A 19,504-nucleotide genomic window follows, 5' to 3' on the forward strand; every position below is an offset into this window, starting at 1 on the left:
ACATGACAAGCTTTGGAAGTGTCTGAAGCAGATGGGCGTCCCAGAACATATTTAACAGCTTATAAGGTCGCTTCACAACAACCAAGAAGGAACAGTCAAGACAGCCTATGGAAACACGGATTGGTTCGCAATCGAGAAAGGCGTACGGCAAGGCTGCATTCTATCACCAGTCCTTTTCAATCTGTACACAGAAACGAAACTTAGGCAAAGCACCTTGAACGAATTAGTAATCGGAGTCGAAACCGGTGGCAGAAATGTAAAAAAACTTGGAAATGCAGATGACACCACCCCGCTTGCGGAAAGTGAAAAGGACCTGGAATACCTTATCCAACAAGTGCAAAAGGAAAGCAGACACATTGGACTGTACCACAACAGCAAGAAAACAAAAAGTCATGACCACGGTAGGCAACGGTACAGAGAACATAAACATTAAGAACGGAGAAGTCGAAACGGTCCAAGATTTCATCTTCCTTGGATCAAAAATCGATTGGAACTGGCAATCTGGACCCGAGATCAGTAGACGGATTACACTTGGTAGAAATGCAATGCAAGGAATGGAAAAGGTCTGGAAAAGCAAGGATATTAGAATTGTAACACCAGACTGGTCAGTGCAATCGTCTTTCCCATGACGACGTATGGCTGCGAAAGCTGGACGCTCAGAAAAACAGACAGAAGGGAAATTGATGCATTTTAACTCTGGTGCTGTAGGAGAATGCTGCAGATACCTTGGACTGCCATGACAATGAACAACGTAGTGTTAGATCGTGTCAGACCGAAAATATCACTAGAGGGCAAAATCACCAAACAGCGGCTCTCTTTTTGGCCATGTGATGCGTGCTAACTCACTGGAAAAAGTACTGATGCCTGGCAAGGTCAGTGGGAAAAGAAGCCCAGGACGACAAAGAACAAGATGGCTATATACAATCAAGGCCACAACGAACATGTCAAAGATGGAACTGAAAGAAGCCCTGAAAGATAGGAATGCATGGAGAACATTGATCCTTGGAGTGACCGAAGGTCGGATGCGACTGAGATGGTAACAGAGTCTCTTTAAAGTCTTGCCATATAATGAGCTGGTTCTTACTTTGCATCTTCAAAGTCTATGCCTCCCCCTCCTACCATATTTGCTCATGTGAATAGAAGTGAAAGAACAAATGTATTGAAACATCGCTTGTACTATCCTACCAAAAGTATTTTGGACATTTTCTGATGACACATCCCTTTAAATGAGAGATGAGCTGCCATACCAGACACAACCTGTGTACAAAAGGGGAGCTGTTTCCGAACAATTTTTTTATTTTTATTTTTTTTAAACAGCCTTTTTTTCTATTCTAGACAGCCCTATTATGTTACCAGTGTGATATTTTTCTGTTTTGTGTCTGTGCAGCTGCTTCACTGAAGCATTGCCCCAGATTCTCTTAGGTGATTGCGGTGATTAGACCACCAAAGGAGCTGCTTGACTGCATAAGCTGCTTGCTGGCATTTTGTAGGAGCGGTACTGTAGTTTTATGTCTTCGGTGTATCCGTCCTTAAAATTCTTGTTCACATTCTGTGGTTAAATGGCCTGTATGAGTATATTTGGAAGTCGTATAGCTTGTGATTTCTCCCCTATGGACAGCAGGTTGGGAGCCCATCAACACGTAAGACAAATAAACGAACCTGCTGGCAAGGAAACTGAAGAAAAAGCTCTAAATAGACAAGCAAAAATATGTACAACTTGTGGCGGTGAGAGGAAGCATGCTGATGTGAGCCACGCTGAGATGTAGCACATATTATGTTTGTATTGGAGTTCAAACTTACATCTGTAAGACATAAATAAGTAGCAATACTACTGGACAGTACATGCCCACCACTGTTCAGATGTAGCAGAGCTGACGTTGTAATTTTACTGTTTCTTCTGAGTCCTTGATAGCTCACCTCCCGTGGTAACCTGTTTTGCTCACTGATCACCCTCAGGCCTTAGTCACACGGGCGTTTTTTCACGCGATTTGCGGATCGCATGACGGATGCGCATCCGCAAATCGTGTGACCGGGGCCAAAAAATCGCCCGAAAAATCTGCTCCTAGCCGCGTTTCATTAGAATCGGGCCGGAGCTGTCCAGCGCATTGAATTCAATGGAGCCGGCAATACAGCCGGCTCCATTGAAAGCAATGCGCTGCGGGCGAGCGCGGGATGAATTGGCTCAGCGCTGAGCCAATCAGGGGCAGGTCTGACTCACATCCCCTTCACACGCACTGCAGGCCGGCCGCGCTGAACTCCGTCTGCCGGGACAAGGCGAGTATATATATTTTTTTTATTTTTACACATTTCTGGATGAATTGCAGGGAAGGGCTTATATATTTAAGCCCTTCCCGACAATTCATCCCGCGCTCGCCCGCAGCGCATTGCTTTCAATGGAGCCGGCTGTATTGCCGGCTCCATTGAATTCAATGGGCAAACATCGTTCTTCTCTGCCAGAGCTGTTACAGCTGTGGCAGAGAAGAATGATTTGTCTTCTATATGTTCTCGATGGGGTCAGCGCTGCTGCCGCCGGCCCCATTGAGCGCATATAGAGAAGAGAACAGGAATCGCAGATCGCAGATAGGTGCGATCTGTGATTTCTGTTCTATAATTTATCGGACGAGCGCATAAAAAGCGCTCATGTGTCCGATACCATTGCAAAGCAATGGTTTTTAAAAATCGCCGGACGCATGCGCATGCGCAAATCGCGCGAAAAAACGCCCGTCTGACTAAGGCCTCACTGTCAGAAAGTTTTTTTCTAATATCTAATCTGTGTCTCCTCCCTTTCAGTTTCATCCCATTGCTTCTAGTGTTTCCTTGTGCAAATGAGAATAGGGCTGATCCCTCTGTACTGTGACGGCCCTTCGGATATTTGTAGACAGCCATTAAGTCTCCTCTCAGCCTTCTTTTCTAGAAGCTAAACATTCCCAGATCCTTAAACCATTCCTCATAGGACATGATTTGCAGACCGCTCACCATCTTGGTAACTCTTCTCTGAACTTGCTCCAGTTTGTCTGTCTTTTTTAAAGTGGGGTGCACAGAACTGGACACAGTATTCGAGATGAGGTCTGACTAAGGAAGAGTAGAGGGGAAAAATTATCTCACTTGATCTAGACTTTGCTTCTCTTAATACATCCCAGAATTGTGTTTGCCTTTTTGTCTGCTGCATCACATTGTTGACTCATGTTCAGTCTATGATCTATTAGTATACCCAAGTCTTTTTCACATGTTCTGCTGCTTAGCTCAATTCCTTCCATTTTGTATGTGCTTTTTTAATTTTTCTTGCCCAGATGTAGGACTTTACATTTCTCCTTGTTAAATATCATTCTGTTAGTCGCTGCCCACTGTGCAAGCTTTTCTAGATCTTTTTGAATACTCTCTCTCTTCCCTAGTGTTAGCTATTAGAGATGAGCAAGCACGCTCGGTAAGGTCAGTTACTCGAGCGAGCCTCGCTCATCTCGAGTAACTGCCTCCTCCTCCGAGTGTGCGCAGAGGGAAGGCGGGGGTGAGCGGCGAGGAGTGGGGGTGGGGGAGAGAGAGAGATCTCTCTCACTCCCCCCCCCCCCCGCTCCCCTCCGCTCTCCCCTGCCGCTCCCCTGAGCATGCTCGGAGGAGAAGGCAGTTACTCAAGATGAGCGAGGCTCGCTTGAGTAACTGACCTTACCGAGCGTGCTCGCTCATCTCTATTCGCTATCCCTCCTAGCTTTGTGTTGTCAGAAAATTTGATCAGTTTCCCATCAATTCCCCTCCACATCATTTATAAAAATGTTGAACAATACTGGGCCTAGGACAGTTAAAATAACCAATATGCCAAAAGTGATGGGATTATCTCATGTGACTGCTCAAAAATGCCCACACCTGTGGGGAGTTATCTCTTGAGTGAGGTCAGTGTGCTTATGGCAAGATGACATGAATTATCGTAGATTGAAAGAGGCATGATAGTGGGTTACAGATGGTTGGGACATTTTATTTTTGAAGTTGTGCGGGCATTTAACATTCTTCAATCCTCAGTGTCATGTAGGAAAAAGTCATAGGAGACATTAGCACTCACAGTGGACAGTGCAGTGACCACCCACAGTTGCTTAATTTTTGCAGTCGGTAATGTCTGTTTATGTCTAGAATTGTCCTTGCGAATAGACAAATGACTCTAGCAGAAATAAAAACCACATTCAATGCAGGAGGCCACACATGTATATCCTGTAGGTCAAGGCAGTGTTATTTAACTTCCATAGGATAGGAGCAGAAGTCTAGAGTCCCTATGTTGACACCACGACACTGGACATAACGCCTCACTTGGACTTGTGAGGTCTCTAACTGGATCCTAGAGGACGGGCAACATGTGGTGGGGTTGACTGAGTCATAGTACCAATTGTTTTGAGATGATGGTAGGGTTTGAATGTGATGCAGACCACATGAAATCATGGACCTCAGCTGTCAACAAGGCATTGTGCAGACTGGTGGTGGTTCCATACTGGTGTGGAGTGTGTTTTCATGGCATGGGTTGTGTCCACTGGTCTGCCTAAACTCAGCATTGATTGATGCGTTTCACTACTTGGTGACCGTTTGTAGCTAGAGATGAGTGAACGTACTCGTCCGACCTTGATACTCGTTCGAGTATTAGCGTGTTCGAGATGCTCGTTACTCGTAACGAGTACCACGCGATGTTCGGGTTACTTTCACTTTCATCTCTGAGACGTTAGCGCGCTTTTCTGGCCAATTGAAAGACAGGGAAGGCATTACAACTTCCCCCTGTGACGTTCAAGCCCTATACCACCCCCCTGCAGTGAGTGGCTGGCGAGATCAGGTGTCACCCGAGTATAAAAATCGGCCCCTCCCGCGGCTCGCCACAGATTTATTCTGACATAGATGAGGGAAAGTGCTATCTTGGTGGAGCTGCTATAGGAAGAGTGTTAGGAGTATTTTAGGCTTCAAGAACCCCAACGGTCCTTCTTAGGGCCACATCTAACCGTGTGCAGTACTGTGGAGGCTGCTTTTTGCAGTGTTGCACATTTTTTTTTTTGGTATATCGACCATGCAGAGCATTGCGCCCTGCAGTAATACTCCAGGGCCAGAAGCGCTTAGGCAGGGACAGAAGACATATTGATTGAATATAGGCAGTGGGCCTTTGCAAAAACATTTTGGGAAAAAAATCTATTTGGGCTGCCTGTGAGTGTCCTCAGTGTTCTGGGTCTCTGCTGGGTGTAGTAGTTCTCCAAATTCATACGCAGCCAGCTAAGTGTTACAGCAGGCTTGCGCAAAATTATTTCCTGGCTCTGTCTGGGCTGTTAAATCACCGCTGTATTGCAGTCCACAGTGCAACACTCTGCAGTTCTTTGACATACTCCAGGGCCAGAAGCGCTTAGGCAGGGACAGAAGACATATTGATTGAATATAGGCAGTGGGCCTTTGCAAAAACATTTGGGGAAAAAAATCTATTTGGGCTGCCTGTGAGTGTCCTCAGTGTTCTGGGTCTCTGCTGGGTGCAGTAGTCCTCCAAATTCATACGCAGCCAGCTAAGTGTTACAGCAGGCTTGCGCAAAATTATTTCCTGGCGTTCCGTAAGCGAAGTCAGCCTCCAACCACAGGCCAATAAGCGGCACATTTAATTACAGCGTTCTGTTTCTGCACTACTGGTAATACACCATGCTGAGGAGTAGGGGTAGGCCTAGAGGACGTGGACGCGGGCGAGGACGCGGAGGCCCAAGTCAGGGTGTGGGCAGAGGCCAAGCCAGTGCGGTGGCCCGGGGTAGAGGCAGGGCCAGACTGAATAATCCTCCAACTGTTTCCCAAAGCGCCCCCTCGCGCCATGCCACCCTGCAGAGGTCAAGGTGCTCTACGGTGTGGCAGTTTTTCACAGAGACGCCTGACGACCGACGAACAGTGGTGTGCAACCTTTGTCGCGCCTAGATCAGCTGGGGAGGCACCACCACCAGCATGCGCAGGCATATGATGGCCAAGCACCCCACAAGGTGGGACGAAGGCCGTTCACCGCCTCCGGTTTGCACCACTGCCTCTCCCCCTGTGCCCCAACCTGCCACTGAGATCCAACCCCCCTCTCAGGACATAGGCACTACCGTCTCCTGGCCTGCACCCACACCCTCAACTCCGCTGTCCTCGGCCCCATCCAGCAATGTCTCTCAGCGCAGCGTCCAGACGTCGCTAGCGACACAGTTTGAGTGCGAGCGCAAGTACGCCGCCACGCACCCGCACGCTCAAGCGTTAAACGTGCACATTGCAAAATTGATCAGCCTGGAGATGCTGCCGTATAGGCTTGTGGAAACCGAGGCTTTCAAAAGCATGATGGCAGCGACGGCCCCGCGCTACTCGGTTCCCAGTCGCCACTACTTTTCCCGATGTGCCGTCCCAGCCCTGCACGACCACGTCTCCCGCAACATTGTACGCGCCCTCACCAACGCGGTTACTGCCAAGGTCCACTTAACAACAGACACGTGGACAAGCACAGGCGGGCAGGGCCACTATATCTCCCTGACGGCACATTGGGTGAATTTAGTGCAGGCTGGGACAGAGTCAGAGCCTGGGACCGCTCACGTCCTACCCACCCCCCGAATTGCGTGCCCCAGCTCGGTGGTGGTATCTGCGGCGGTGTATGCTTCCTCCACTAAACCACCCTCCTCCTCCTCCTACGCAACCTCTGTCTCGCAATCAAGATGTGTCAGCAGCAGCACGTCGCCAGCAGTCGGTGTCGCGCGGCATGGCAGCACAGCGGTGGGCAAGCGTCAGCAGGCCGTGCTGAAACTACTCAGCTTAGGAGAGAAGAGTCAGACGGCCCACGAACTGCTGCAGGGTCTGACAGAGCAGATCGACCGCTGGCTTGCGCCGCTGAGCCTCCAACCGGGCATGGTCGTGTGTGACAACGGCCGTAACCTGGTGGCGGCTCTGCAGCTCGGCAGCCTCACGCACGTGCCATGCCTGGCCCATGTCTTTAATTTGGTGGTTCAGCGCTTTCTGAAAAGCTACCCACACTTGTCATACCTGCTCGGAAAGGTGCGCCGGGTCAGCGCACATTTCCGCAACTCCAAGACGGACGCTGCCACCCTGCGGACCCTGCAACATCGGTTTCATCTGCCAGTGCACCGATTACTGTGCGACGTGCCGACACAGTGGAACTCTACGCTCCACGTGTTGGCCAGGCTCTATGAGCAGCGTAGAGCTATTGCGGAATACCAACTCCAACATGGGCGGCGTAGTGGGAGTCAGCCTCCTCAATTATTTACAGAAGAGTGGGCCTGGTTGGCAGCCATCTGCCAGGTCCTTGGAAACTTTGAGGAGTCTACCCAGATGCTGAGCGGGGATGCTGCAATCATTAGCGTCACCATTCCTCTGCTATGCCTCTTGAGAAGTTCCCTGCAAAGCATAAAGGCAGACGCTTTGCACTCGGAAACGGAGGCGGGGGAAGACAGTATGTCGCTGGATAGTCAGAGCACCCTCATGTCTATATCTCAGCGCGTTGAGGAGGAGGAGGAGGGTGATGAGGAGGAGGGGGAAGAGAAAGCTTGGCCCACTGCTGAGGGTACACATGCTGCTTGCCTGTCATCCTTTCAGCGTGTATGGCCAGAGGAGGAGGAGGAGGAGGGGGAGCAGCATGAGGAGGAGGGGGAACAGACAGCTTGGCCCACTGCTGAGGGTACACATGCTGCTTGCCTGTCATCCTTTCAGCGTGTATGGCCAGAGAAGGAGGAGGAGGATCCTGAAAGTGATCTTCCGAGTGAGGACAGCCATGTGTTGCGTACAGGTACCCTGGCACACATGGCTGACTTCATGTTAGGATGCCTTTCTCGTGACCCTCACGTTACACGCATTCTGGCCACTACGGATTACTGGGTGTACACACTGCTTGACCCACGGTATAAGGAGAACCTTTCCACTCTCATTCCCGAAGAGGAAAGGGGTTCGAGAATGATGCTATACCACAGGGCGCTGGTGGACAAACTGATGGTAAACTTCCCATCCGACAGCGCTAGTGGCCGAAGGCGCATTTCCGCGGCCCAGGTAGCAGGGGAGGCGCAGAGATCAGGCAGCATGTACAGCGCAGGCAGGGGACCATTCTCCAAGGCCTTTGCCAGCTTTCTGGCTCCCCAGCAAGACTGTGTCACCGCTCCCCAGTCGAGGCTGAGTTGGCGGGAGCACTGTAAAAGGATGGTGAGGGAGTACGTAGCCGATCGCACGACCGTCCTCCGTGACGCCTCTGCCCCCTACAACTACTGGGTGTCGAAGCTGGACACGTGGCCTGAACTCGCGCTGTATGCCCTGGAGGTGCTTGCTTGTCCTGCGGCTAGCGTCTTGTCAGAGAGTGTGTTTAGTGTGGCTGGGGGAATCATCACGGATAAGCGTACCCACCTGTCAACCGACAGTGCCGACAGGCTTACACTCATCAAGATGAACAAAGCCTGGATTTCCCCAGACTTCTCTTCTCCACCAGCGGACAGCAGCGATACCTAAGCAATACATAGGCTGCACCCGCAGATGGAAGCATCGTTCTCTATCACCATCAAAAACGGGGACCTTTTTGCTTCATCAATCTGTGTATAATATTCCTCCTCCTCCTCCTGCTCCTCCTCCTGAAACCTCACATAATCACGCCGAACGGGCAATTTTTCTTAGGCCCACAAGGCTCAGTCATATAATTTTTCTAAACAATTTTTATACGTTTCAATGCTCATTAAAGCGTTGAAACTTTCACCTCAACCAATTTTTATTTTAACTGGGCTGCCTCCAGGCCTAGTTACCAATTAAGCCACATTAACCAAAGCGATTAATGGATTTCACCTGCCCTCTTGGTTGGGCATGGGCAATTTTTCTCAGGTACATTAGTACTCTTGGTACACCAATTTTTGTGGGCCCTCGCCTACAGTGTAATCAAATGAATTTTTAGCCCACCTGCATTACAGCTGACGTTACATCAGCTGTGTTGGGCACTGCAATGGGATATATTTATGTACTGCCGGTGGCTTCCTGGCACCACCCATGCTGTGGGTCCACAGGGAGTTATAACTGCATGTGTCCACTTCTAAAGAACCCCAGTCTGACTGGGGCATGCAGTGTGGGCCGAAGCCCACCTGCATTAAGCACGACATTACCTCATCTGTGATGGGCAATGCAATGGGATATATTCATGTACCGCCGGTGGGTTCCAGGGAGCCACCCATGCCGTGGGTCCACAGGGAGTTGTAACTGTATGTGTCTACTTCTAAAGAACCCCAGTCTGACTGGGGCATGCAGTGTGGGCCGAAGCCCACCTGCATTAAGCACGACATTACCTCAGCTGTGTTGGGCACTGCAATGGGATATATTTATGTACCGCCGCTGGCTTCCTGGCACCCACCCATGCTGTCGGTCCACAGGGAGTTGTAACTGCATGTGTCTACTTCTAAAGAACCCCAGTCTGACTGGGGCATGCAGTGTGGGCCGAAGCCCACCTGCATTTAATTGGACGTTACCTCAGCTGTGATGGGCACTGCAATGAGATACATTAATGTACAGCCGGTGGGTTCCAGGGAGCCACCCATGCTGTGGGTGCACACGGAATTCCCATTGCGGAGTTGTACCTGCCTGTGACTATTTATAAAAAACCGCGGTCTGACTGGGGCATGCAGACACCTTGACAGAATGAATAGTGTGTGGCACATAGGTTCCCCATTGCTATGCCCACGTGTGCAGCTCCTGATGGAGGTGGCACAGGATTGGATTTCTCATTGCTTCTGTACAGCATTGTGGGCTATCGCCCCGCCCCTTTTAAAGAGGGTCGCTGCCTAGCCGTGCCAACCCTCTGCAGTGTGTGCCTGCTGTTCCTCCTCATGGCAGACGCACTTATAAATAGACATGAGGGTGGCGTGGCATGAGGGCAGCTGAAGGCTGGGCAGGGACAGTTTGGTGTGCGCTGTGGACACTGGGTCGTGGGGGGGGGGGGTTGGGCAGCATGTAACCCAGGAGAAGTGGCAGCGGAGTGTCATGCAGGCAGTGATTGTGCTTTGTTGGAGGTAGTGTGGTGCTTAGCTAAGGTATGCATTGCTAATGAGGGCTTTTCAGAAGTAAAAGTTGTTGGGGGGGGGCCCACTCTTGCCGCTATTGTGGCTTAATAGTGGGACCTGGGAACTTGAGATGCAGCCCAACATGTAGCCCCTCGCCTGCCCTATCCGTTTCTGTGTCGTTCCCATCACTTTCTTGAATTGCCCAGATTTTCACAAATGAAAACCTTAGCGAGCATCGGCGAAATACAAAAATGCTCGGGTCGCCCATTGACTTCAATGGGGTTCGTTACTCGAAAGGAACCCTCGAGCATCGTGAAAAGTTCGTCCCGAGTAATGAGGACCCGAGCATTTTGGTGCTCGCTCATCTCTATTTGTAGCCTTTCATGAACTTTATGTACCAATGATGGGCTGTTCCAGCAGGATAATGCAATGTTATCAGGCCCAGGTTGTTCAGAATTGGTTCAAAGAGAATTCTAGAGAGTTCCTAATGGTGTTCAGGCAACATAAGCTCAATCGAGCACTTATTGTTAGGACTGGCAGGGGCAGATGGACTGGGGATCCCTACGCCAGCCCTCTCCTGTGTCTCTACCTACTTGCCCCCTGGGCTAGGCCCCAGAGCGACAACTGGTCAATGGTCCCTGCTCTGCCCTAGTGACAGGGACCCCAAAGAAGGAGGGACAGGGAGACCCTGAAAAAAAAAAAAAAAGATGGTCCAATTGATGTAATTTAAAACTCCCATGCATGGAAAAAAATAGAACAGCAAGTGCATTCATTTCTTTTTAACGCACCCATTAACTTGACTAGGCGATTCTGGGCTGAGAATCGCACCAAGATTAGACATATTGCAATTTACATGGACCATCGGTATGTGAAAAAATAACACGTGAATACATACATTGACTTGAATAGGTCAAAGTTCTGTCCAAGTATTCTCCATTTTAGGGCAGCTTTACACGAAGGCTATGCGCAAAAATGCTCGCCCCAGCGCAACATATTTGCGCATGAATAAGATTGGGGGAGGTAGGTTTGTGCACGTGTCAGCACATATTACTAAATTTGTTTGCTCATGCAGGGCCAGTTCACACACCCTTTTTGTGGATTTAATGGCTATTTCAGCCTAATGGGCTCCAGATGTCTTATTTTCCCTAAATCTGCGCAGTGTCACACCCTTCCCCTTGCGTATTTGTTCACCTCCCATAGACTCCTATGGGACTTTTTCTGCACAAAATGCAGAAACATAAAGCAGGTCCTGCTTTGTACCATGTGCGCAAAATGTGCGCACAAAACGTGCTCATGAGAATTAAGCCATTGACATCAATGGATTCTATTCTGTAAACGTGAATATTTTCCATGCGCAATACGCCCGTATGAAGAATCTTTTAAACTAAAGCCCCACTTACACGGGCCGATTATTGCTCAAAATTAGCTCAAACGATGTCCTTTGAGCGATAATCGTTGCGTGCAAATGCTACTATCATTAGCTTTTCGTCCGAACTATGATTTTATGTTTAGTTTAAAATGCATCGTTCGGCCGGCCAGCTGATAGCAGAGACCGCACGCTGTGATTCTCCATGGAAGCACTGATAACATTGTTTTCAGCTGAAGTCCTGCGAGAGAACAAATGGGCTGTATGCAGATAACAGACCACCTGCTGTTATCTGCATACAGCTTACAGAGGCTCATTTACATGCAAATGTAGCTAATAAGCTACTCATGGGCATTAGTGCCCATCAGTAGCCTATGCAAAACGATCACTCAAACTGTCAAGCATCCTATCTTTTAAACGGATTTGGGGCGATCATATTTGCGTGTAAATGGGCCTTTAGACTGTAAACTCCTCAGTCTGAATAAACCCTAATGGTGTTAGTCTACAATTAGGATTACAAATACTTTCATAGGTCCCTGAGCCGCTACTCTGCCTGAGTATCATTAAATAGTTGGGAACCCGTTTCATTCCAAAACCGAACGCGTTAGAAGGATCTTCCGGCTGCTGTTTGAATTATAGCTTCAAGAAGAATTTTTTAACTACCTTGTATACAAGTTTGTGGTTCCAAAGTAGCACTCAGCAGTAAAAACAGCTTAATTAGAATGGAATACTCTGCTGCTTCTGAGAAGAGCAGTTATAGCGGGCGCTCCTCGGTGCTTTCTCACAGCGAAATAAAAATGTAACTCGCAAGCAGTCTTTTTGCTTTTTGTTAATTAAGAAGATAATAATACTGCCGCTGGAAAAAATGAGCTTTTCGTTGTTCCATAAACCTTTGGCTGTTAATATCCCTGAACCTTCTTAGAGTTTATATCGTCTTTGACAAATTAAAGGTGCATAAAGGCATGCCATAAGGGAGGAAAATGCTTACTTTTCTAACTGCAAATCCTCCAAACTGCTAAGCATTCTGGGTTTTAATAAACTCTGCCTCATTACATTTAAATACGTTTTTGATCTGTTTTGCAGAAATTCCAGAAAAGAACTCAACGATATACGGTTTGAATTTACACCTGGCAGGGGTAAGTCAGAATTAAAAATGTTGTTCATTTTTTTTCAGGCATATGGCAGATTCCTATTGATATTAAAGTTTGATCATGTCTCCAATAGCTGTCGTACAGGTGCGACCCTAATGTGCACCCATCAACGTGGTTGGAGTAGGGGAGGCAAACATTATGGAGCAGCTTTTATAAAGTACTGATTTTCCTTACAGAGATCCCGCTAGTATGGATCTTTAGAGCAGTGCTGCCTGGGAAAAAATTATGCAAAATAGCTGTCCTTCAAAACTGATAAAACTGTCTCTCTAGTGCCACCTATAGGTGCCAGCCTTATAAGTCAAGTCTAATCCTTTAGGCCAGTGTTTCTCAACTCCAGTCCTCAGGACCCCCCAACAGGTCATGTTTTCAGGATTTCCTCAGTATTGCACAGGTGATGTAATTATTGTTGGTGCCTCAGACATTGCCACAGGTGTTCTTTCTATAGGATGTCCTGAAAACATGACCTGTTGGGGGGTCCTGAGGATTGGAGTTGAGAAACACTGCTTTAGGCTCTATTCACATTGTACATTTTATGCATATGCTGGAATATGCTCCCAATGTACAGTGGGTCTAGAAAGTCTTTAGAGCCTTTCACTTCTTTGCATTTTGTTATATCATGGCCGTATGCAAATTAAAACAAATCTAGTTTTGCCCAACATTCTGCACTCAATAACATTTTTCATTGACATACGTATTTAGACCCTATAGTAGGACACTTGAATTTTAGCTGGGGGGGTCCCATTTCCCTTTGAGATGTTTCTATACCTTAATTAGAGTCACATGCTGTAAATTCAGTTGATTGGATATCATTTTGAAAGACACACCCCTATATATATAGGTTTTCACAGATTATAATGCATATGAGAGCCAAAACCAAGCCATGAGAAGGAAAGAACTGCCTGTAGAGCTCAGAGACAGAATTGTATATAAGCACAGATCTGAAGAAAGCTACAAAAAAATCTACTGCGCTGAAAGTTCCCAAGACCACAGCAGCCCCCATATTTCTTAAATGAAAGAAGTTTGGAACAACCAGAACTCTTCCTAGAGCTGGCCGATCTACCAAACTAAGTAATCGTGAGAAAAGGGCCTTGGTAAGAGAGGTGACCAGGAACCCAGTGGTCACTCTAGCTGAGTTCCACAGATTCTATGTGCAGACGGGAGAAACTTCCAGAGGGTCAACCATCACTGCAGCCTCCACCAAGAGCGGCCAGAAAGAAGCCTCTCCTCAGTAAGACACATGAAAGCCCACCTGGCTTTGCCAGAAAGCACCTAGAGGGCTCTCAGCCTGTGAAAAACAAGTTTCTTTGGTCTGATGAAGTCGAGATGCACTGAGCAGGGGGTTGGACCCGATGGCCCTGGAGGTCCCTTTCAACTCTACCATTCTCTGATTCTATAAGATTGAACTTTTTGGCTTCAATTCTAAGCATTATGTCATTTGTAAACCAGTCACTGCACATCATCTGCCCAATACCATCCCTACAGTGAAGTATGGTGGTGGGCAGCATCATGCCGTGAGGGTGTTTTTCAGCAGCTGGGACAGGGAGACCAGTCAGGGTTGATGGAAAGTTGAATGGAGCAAAGTACAGAGATATTCTTAGTAAAAACCTGATCCAGAGGGTAAGATACCTTAGACAATGAGTCTAAGCCCACAGCCAAGACAACACAGGAATGTCCTAGAGACAATTCTGTGAATGTCCTTGAGTAGCCCAACCAGAGCCCTGACTTGAACCCAATCAAGCATCTCTGGAGAGACCTGAGAATGGTTGTCCACAGACGGCCCCCTCCAACCTGACAGAGCTTGAGAAGATCTGCAGAGAAGAATGGCAGATAATCTTAAATCCAACCTTGTGGCAAGTAGACTGGAGGCAGTAATCACTTCCAAAGGTCCTTCAACTAAGTACTGAGTACAGGGTGTGAATACTCATGTCAATGCAAAATGCCAATGTATCATTCTTTTTAAATTGCAAAGATTTCTAACATTCTGTTTTCACTTTGCCATTATGGGGTATTTAGTGCAGAATGATGGAAAACAACTTATTTTTTAATAATTTGCACAAGGCCACAACATAACAAAATGTAAAAAAAAGTGAAAGGGTCTAAAGACTTTATGGAACCACTGTATATTCTAAATCTGTCCTTAGTGACCCATTGACTTGGTATATGCCAAAAGAGTGTTCTATGACCAAACCTTGCTTTATTGTATTGACTACAGCTGCAATTGTAGCAGTTGCTAATGTGATTGGTGCATAATGATAACGCGATTTACAGCATTGTGGTACATTGAAGTGAAGATGAATCAATAATATCCTATGATGGCAAGGGCATCAGGACTTCTAAGCTATATCACACAAGAAAAATCATTGCCTTTACTATAATAAAAGCTTCCACATCATCACTAAGCCCCCCCCCCCCTATAACTTTTATGTGTAATATCCCCCCTCCTTCATTGCAGTAAGTGGATCTACGAAAAACTAGTCCAACCCAAGGCTACCTCCGCGATGCAAGAAATTCAGTCCTCCAGCTTTCAGTGCGGAGCGGTACACTACAAGCAGAGGGGGAAAACTGTGAAAATATTTTAATCACATGTAATTGCAAAAATTAGTTTTGCATAAAAAGACATTGATTTGAAAAAAAAAGTGTACGAAGGTCTACATAAGCGTTATGTTTACTCCTCATGTGACATTTAACCCAATAACAACCAGGCATGTACATGTATAGTATGTTGCTTGGTCAGTAGCTTTAATTGCACTGCATTGCACACTATGGGTTTAAAGCTCCTGCTCTTGTAATATAGCAGGATCAGCTCACATACCCGAAAAGACAGAAGCGGATTATAACCACATGTCCTATTCTTTACAGTCTACATAGTGTCCATTTGAGCACTGTGTACTCAACACAGGCAGTGGCATGGTGATCACATGATCGTCAGCTGCCCCCTTACATGGCAAAGCTGATCAGTTCTACCAGTGACTACTGTTGCCACATTTTGCAGCAAGTCAACCGGAATAAATGTTATGTATTTACGTCCCACAAAAAATAATCATTTCTATCTCGATTAAATGTCTATTATAAATTACGGAGCTTCCGTATTTATTTGTAACATTTGTTTGTACTTTTAAAATTTATAACATTATAAACTCACCAGAAGTTATTTTATATTCCTGATTTATGGCTCATTAAATATAAATTTATTCCAAAAAATCCATTATTAGTAGTAGAACTCTCTGCAGTGCAGCTGCCTGATATTGTACTGAGTTACTGCTCAATGATTGTGTAATGTGCAATGTCTGTCTATCTATCTATCTATCTATCTATCTATCTATCTATCTATCTATCTATCTCATATCTATCTATCTATCTCATATCTATCTATCTATCTCATATCTATCTATCTATCTCATATCTATCTATCTATCTATCTATCTCATATCTATCTATCTATCTATCTATCTATCTATCTCATATCTATCTATCTATCTATCTATCTATCTATCTCATATCTATCTATCTATCTCATATCTATCTATCTATCTATCTATCTATCTATCTATCTATCTATCTATCTCCTATCTATCTATATATCTCCTATCTATCTATCTATCTATCTATCTATCTCATATCTATCTATCTATCTCATATCTATCTATCTATCTATCTATCTATCTATCTATCTATCTATCTATCTATCTATCTCCTATCTATCCATCTATCTCATATCTATCTATCTATCTATCTCATGTCTATCTATCTCATATCTATCTATCTCATATGTACCTCATATCTATCTATCTATCTATCTATCTCCTATCTATCTATCTATCTATCTATCTCATATCTATCTATCTATCTATCTATCTATCTATCTATCTATCTCATATCTATCTATCTATCTATCTATCTATCTCATATCTATCTATCTATCTATCTATCTATCTATCTATCTATCTATCTATCTATCTATCTATCTATCTATCTCCTATCTATCTATCTATCTATCTATATATCTATCTCATATCTATCTATCTATCTATCTATCTATCTATCTATCTATCTCATATCTATCTCCTATCTATCTATCTATCTCCTACCTATCTATCTATCTCATATCTATCTATCTATCTATCTATCTCATATATATCTATCAGCCCATTTAGACCCAATGATTCTCACTCAAAGCCATCTTTTGAGTGAGAATCGTGGGTCTAAACGCACAGACATCGTGCAGTTTTCGTTAGCATGCTGAAAGAGAACATTGAGCCTCATCAGGATTGCACGCTAAGTTCTCAGCGGGATACCGCTGATACTATTGTTTCAGCTGGTATCCCGCTCGGAGAACACAACCAGAGTATGAAGAAGACAGCGCTCCAGCTATGTTCTGCATACCCCACTCGGAGTGCTCAGCTATATACCAGCTGAGCGCTCAGTAAACACAGCAGGAGTATGCAGGAGACAGCGGTCCAGCTGTCTTCTCTATACCCTACTTGGAGCGCTCAGTTGTATACCAGCAGAACGCTCCAAGAAGACAACAGCTGTATGCAAAAGATAGCGGTCCCACTTATCTTCTGCATGCAGCGTGAGCCTTCATTTACACACTTTCGCAAAGTGAACGCTCAAAACTGTTAATCAAACTGCCATTTGAGCGAATTTTGAGCGATCATCTTGCTGTGTAATGCACACAACTATTATCGCGCAAAAGATGTCTTTTGAGCAAGAATCGTTGTGTTAAAACCAGGCCTATCTATCTATCTATCTATCTATCTATCTATCTATCTATCCTCTATCTATCTATCTATCTATCTATCTATCTATCTATCTATCTATCTATCTATCTATCTATCTATCTCATATCTATCTATCTATCTATCTATCTATCTATCTATCCTCTATCTATCTATCTCATATCTATCTATCTATCTATCTATCTCATATCTATCTATCGATCTATCTATCTATCTATCTTTCTATCTCATATCTATCTATCTATCCATCTATCTATCCTCTATCTATCTATCTATCTATCTATCTATCTCATATCTATCTATCTATCTATCTATCCTCTATCTATCTATCTCATATCTATCTATCGATCTATCTATCTATCTATCTTTCTATCTCATATCTATCTATCTATCTCATATCTATCTCATATCTATCTCATATCTATCTCATATCTATCTATCTATCTATCTATCTATCTATCTATCTATCTATCTATCTATCTATCTATCATCTATCTATCTATCTTTGACTTGACCATCTCAGACAGCATTCTGTAACATCTCAATGGAGACGGAGCTCCGTGGTTCCCTTTAAAGGGGTTGCACCAAAATATAAAGTTATCCCCTATCCACAGGACAGGAAATAACTTTATGATCATGAAGGTCTGACCGATGGGACTCCAACTGATCCTGAGAACAGGGGTCCTGAACATCCCCCCATGTACTCATACTCTGCCATTTCCAGCACAGTCACTGAAGTGAATGGAGTGGTGGTGTGCCAATGTGGCCACTGCTTCATTCATTGGCGATGCATCAGAACCACCATTCTCTGGGTCAGTGTGGGTCCCAGCAGTGGGAACTAGGGTTGGGATATATCGCTAATGCTTTGGCGATACTTTTCATCGATATTGTTATGTCCGATATATATCGGTAACATTGATAGTTTAAGGCGATATATCGATTTTTGTAAAGAAGAAGCGTGTCTTGTGGTACGGTCACCACATTTTCTCTCTTTACATTCTGCCCTTTCCTTTGTGCTGGACGTAGTTTTGCTCAAGGCACTAATGAACTTATAAACTCTAGAAACTTTTGGAAAGTTTGTCATCAACAAGTTTTGCTCCAGGTAAAACGACTCTCACAAAAAGTGGGGTCTCAAGCCCCTTTTCCACATGCGTTTGTTCATGCCGTTAGACGTCTAACGCGATGGCTGTGGGCAATGCTTTCTAAATGAAACCAATTCCATATGCAGATGGAGGGCTGCGCTGAATGCACGAAGGTCGCGTCCAGAAAAGGAGACATGATATGTCGTGCGTTCAGCGTCTAATGCGAACGCAGTGCCCATAGAAAAGATAGGAGACCCATCTAACGCAATTACAGTTGCGTTCGGGGCACTGCGTTCGCGTTACCAGGCCTTGCGTTGTTTACAAGTTGCCATGGAGACCGTTGGTCCCTCAGGGGCAACTTGAAATGCTGAGTTTTCTTTATGGAGCTCTCATCAGAGGGTTGTAGAGGAGACCTGGAACCTAAAAAAAAAAAGAAGAACGTTAGATGAAACAACACCAGAACTTTCTTTGTACTTAAAAATGCCACTCCAGGTCGTTTAGGAGACAATACTTTTAAAATACGGAGGGAAATATGTCAACCCGACTTCAATTTGTACCAGCTTTCTGTAGTTGCTACTTCGGTTCCTGCAGAGGGAAGGTTTTCAAATGCTGGTGGAATTCTGTCTGCTGGAAGGAGCATTGTGAAGGGAGAGCATGCGAGGACATTAATATTTCTTGGCTCATTAGATAACGATTATTGGGGCCAATGATAAAAAACCTCTTTTCATATACCTAATTATAATTATATGTTTCATCTGTAGTTTTTTATTTTCATTTGTAACTTTAATATATTTTTATGTTATTAATAGTTATAAGTTAAAGGGGTTGTCCCGCGGCAGCAAGTGGGTCTATACACTTCTGTATGGCCATAATAATGCACTTTGTAATGTACATTGTGCATTAATTATGAGCCATACAGAAGTTATAAAAAGTTTTTTACTTACCTGCTCCGTTGTTAGCGTCCTCGTTCCCATGGAGCCGACTAATTTTCGCCCTCCGATGGCCAAATTAGCCGCGCTTGCGCAGTCCGGGTCTTCTGCAGTCCTCTATGGGGCTCCGTGTAGCTCCGTGTAGCTCCGCCCCGTCACGTGCCGATTCCAGCTAATCAGGAGGCTGGAATCGGCAATGGACCGCACAGAAGAGCTGCGGTCCACGGAGCAAGAGGATACCGGCGGCC

At 45.6% G+C, this 19,504-nt stretch overlaps 1 protein-coding gene across 1 annotated transcript in view; it reads left to right on the plus strand.

Moving 5' to 3' along the window:
• Positions 1-19,504, plus strand: part of STK39 (serine/threonine kinase 39) — a 410,115-nt gene that overhangs the window by 268,635 nt on the left and 121,976 nt on the right. Inside the window, exon 15 of the mRNA XM_066575910.1 lies at positions 12,439-12,491. Coding sequence (XP_066432007.1) covers positions 12,439-12,491 — 53 coding nt within the window. The remainder of the gene's footprint in view (positions 1-12,438; positions 12,492-19,504) is intronic.

Source organism: Eleutherodactylus coqui, chromosome 8 (genome assembly GCF_035609145.1).
Source record: "Eleutherodactylus coqui strain aEleCoq1 chromosome 8, aEleCoq1.hap1, whole genome shotgun sequence".
Classification (NCBI taxonomy): Eukaryota; Metazoa; Chordata; class Amphibia; order Anura; family Eleutherodactylidae; genus Eleutherodactylus; species Eleutherodactylus coqui.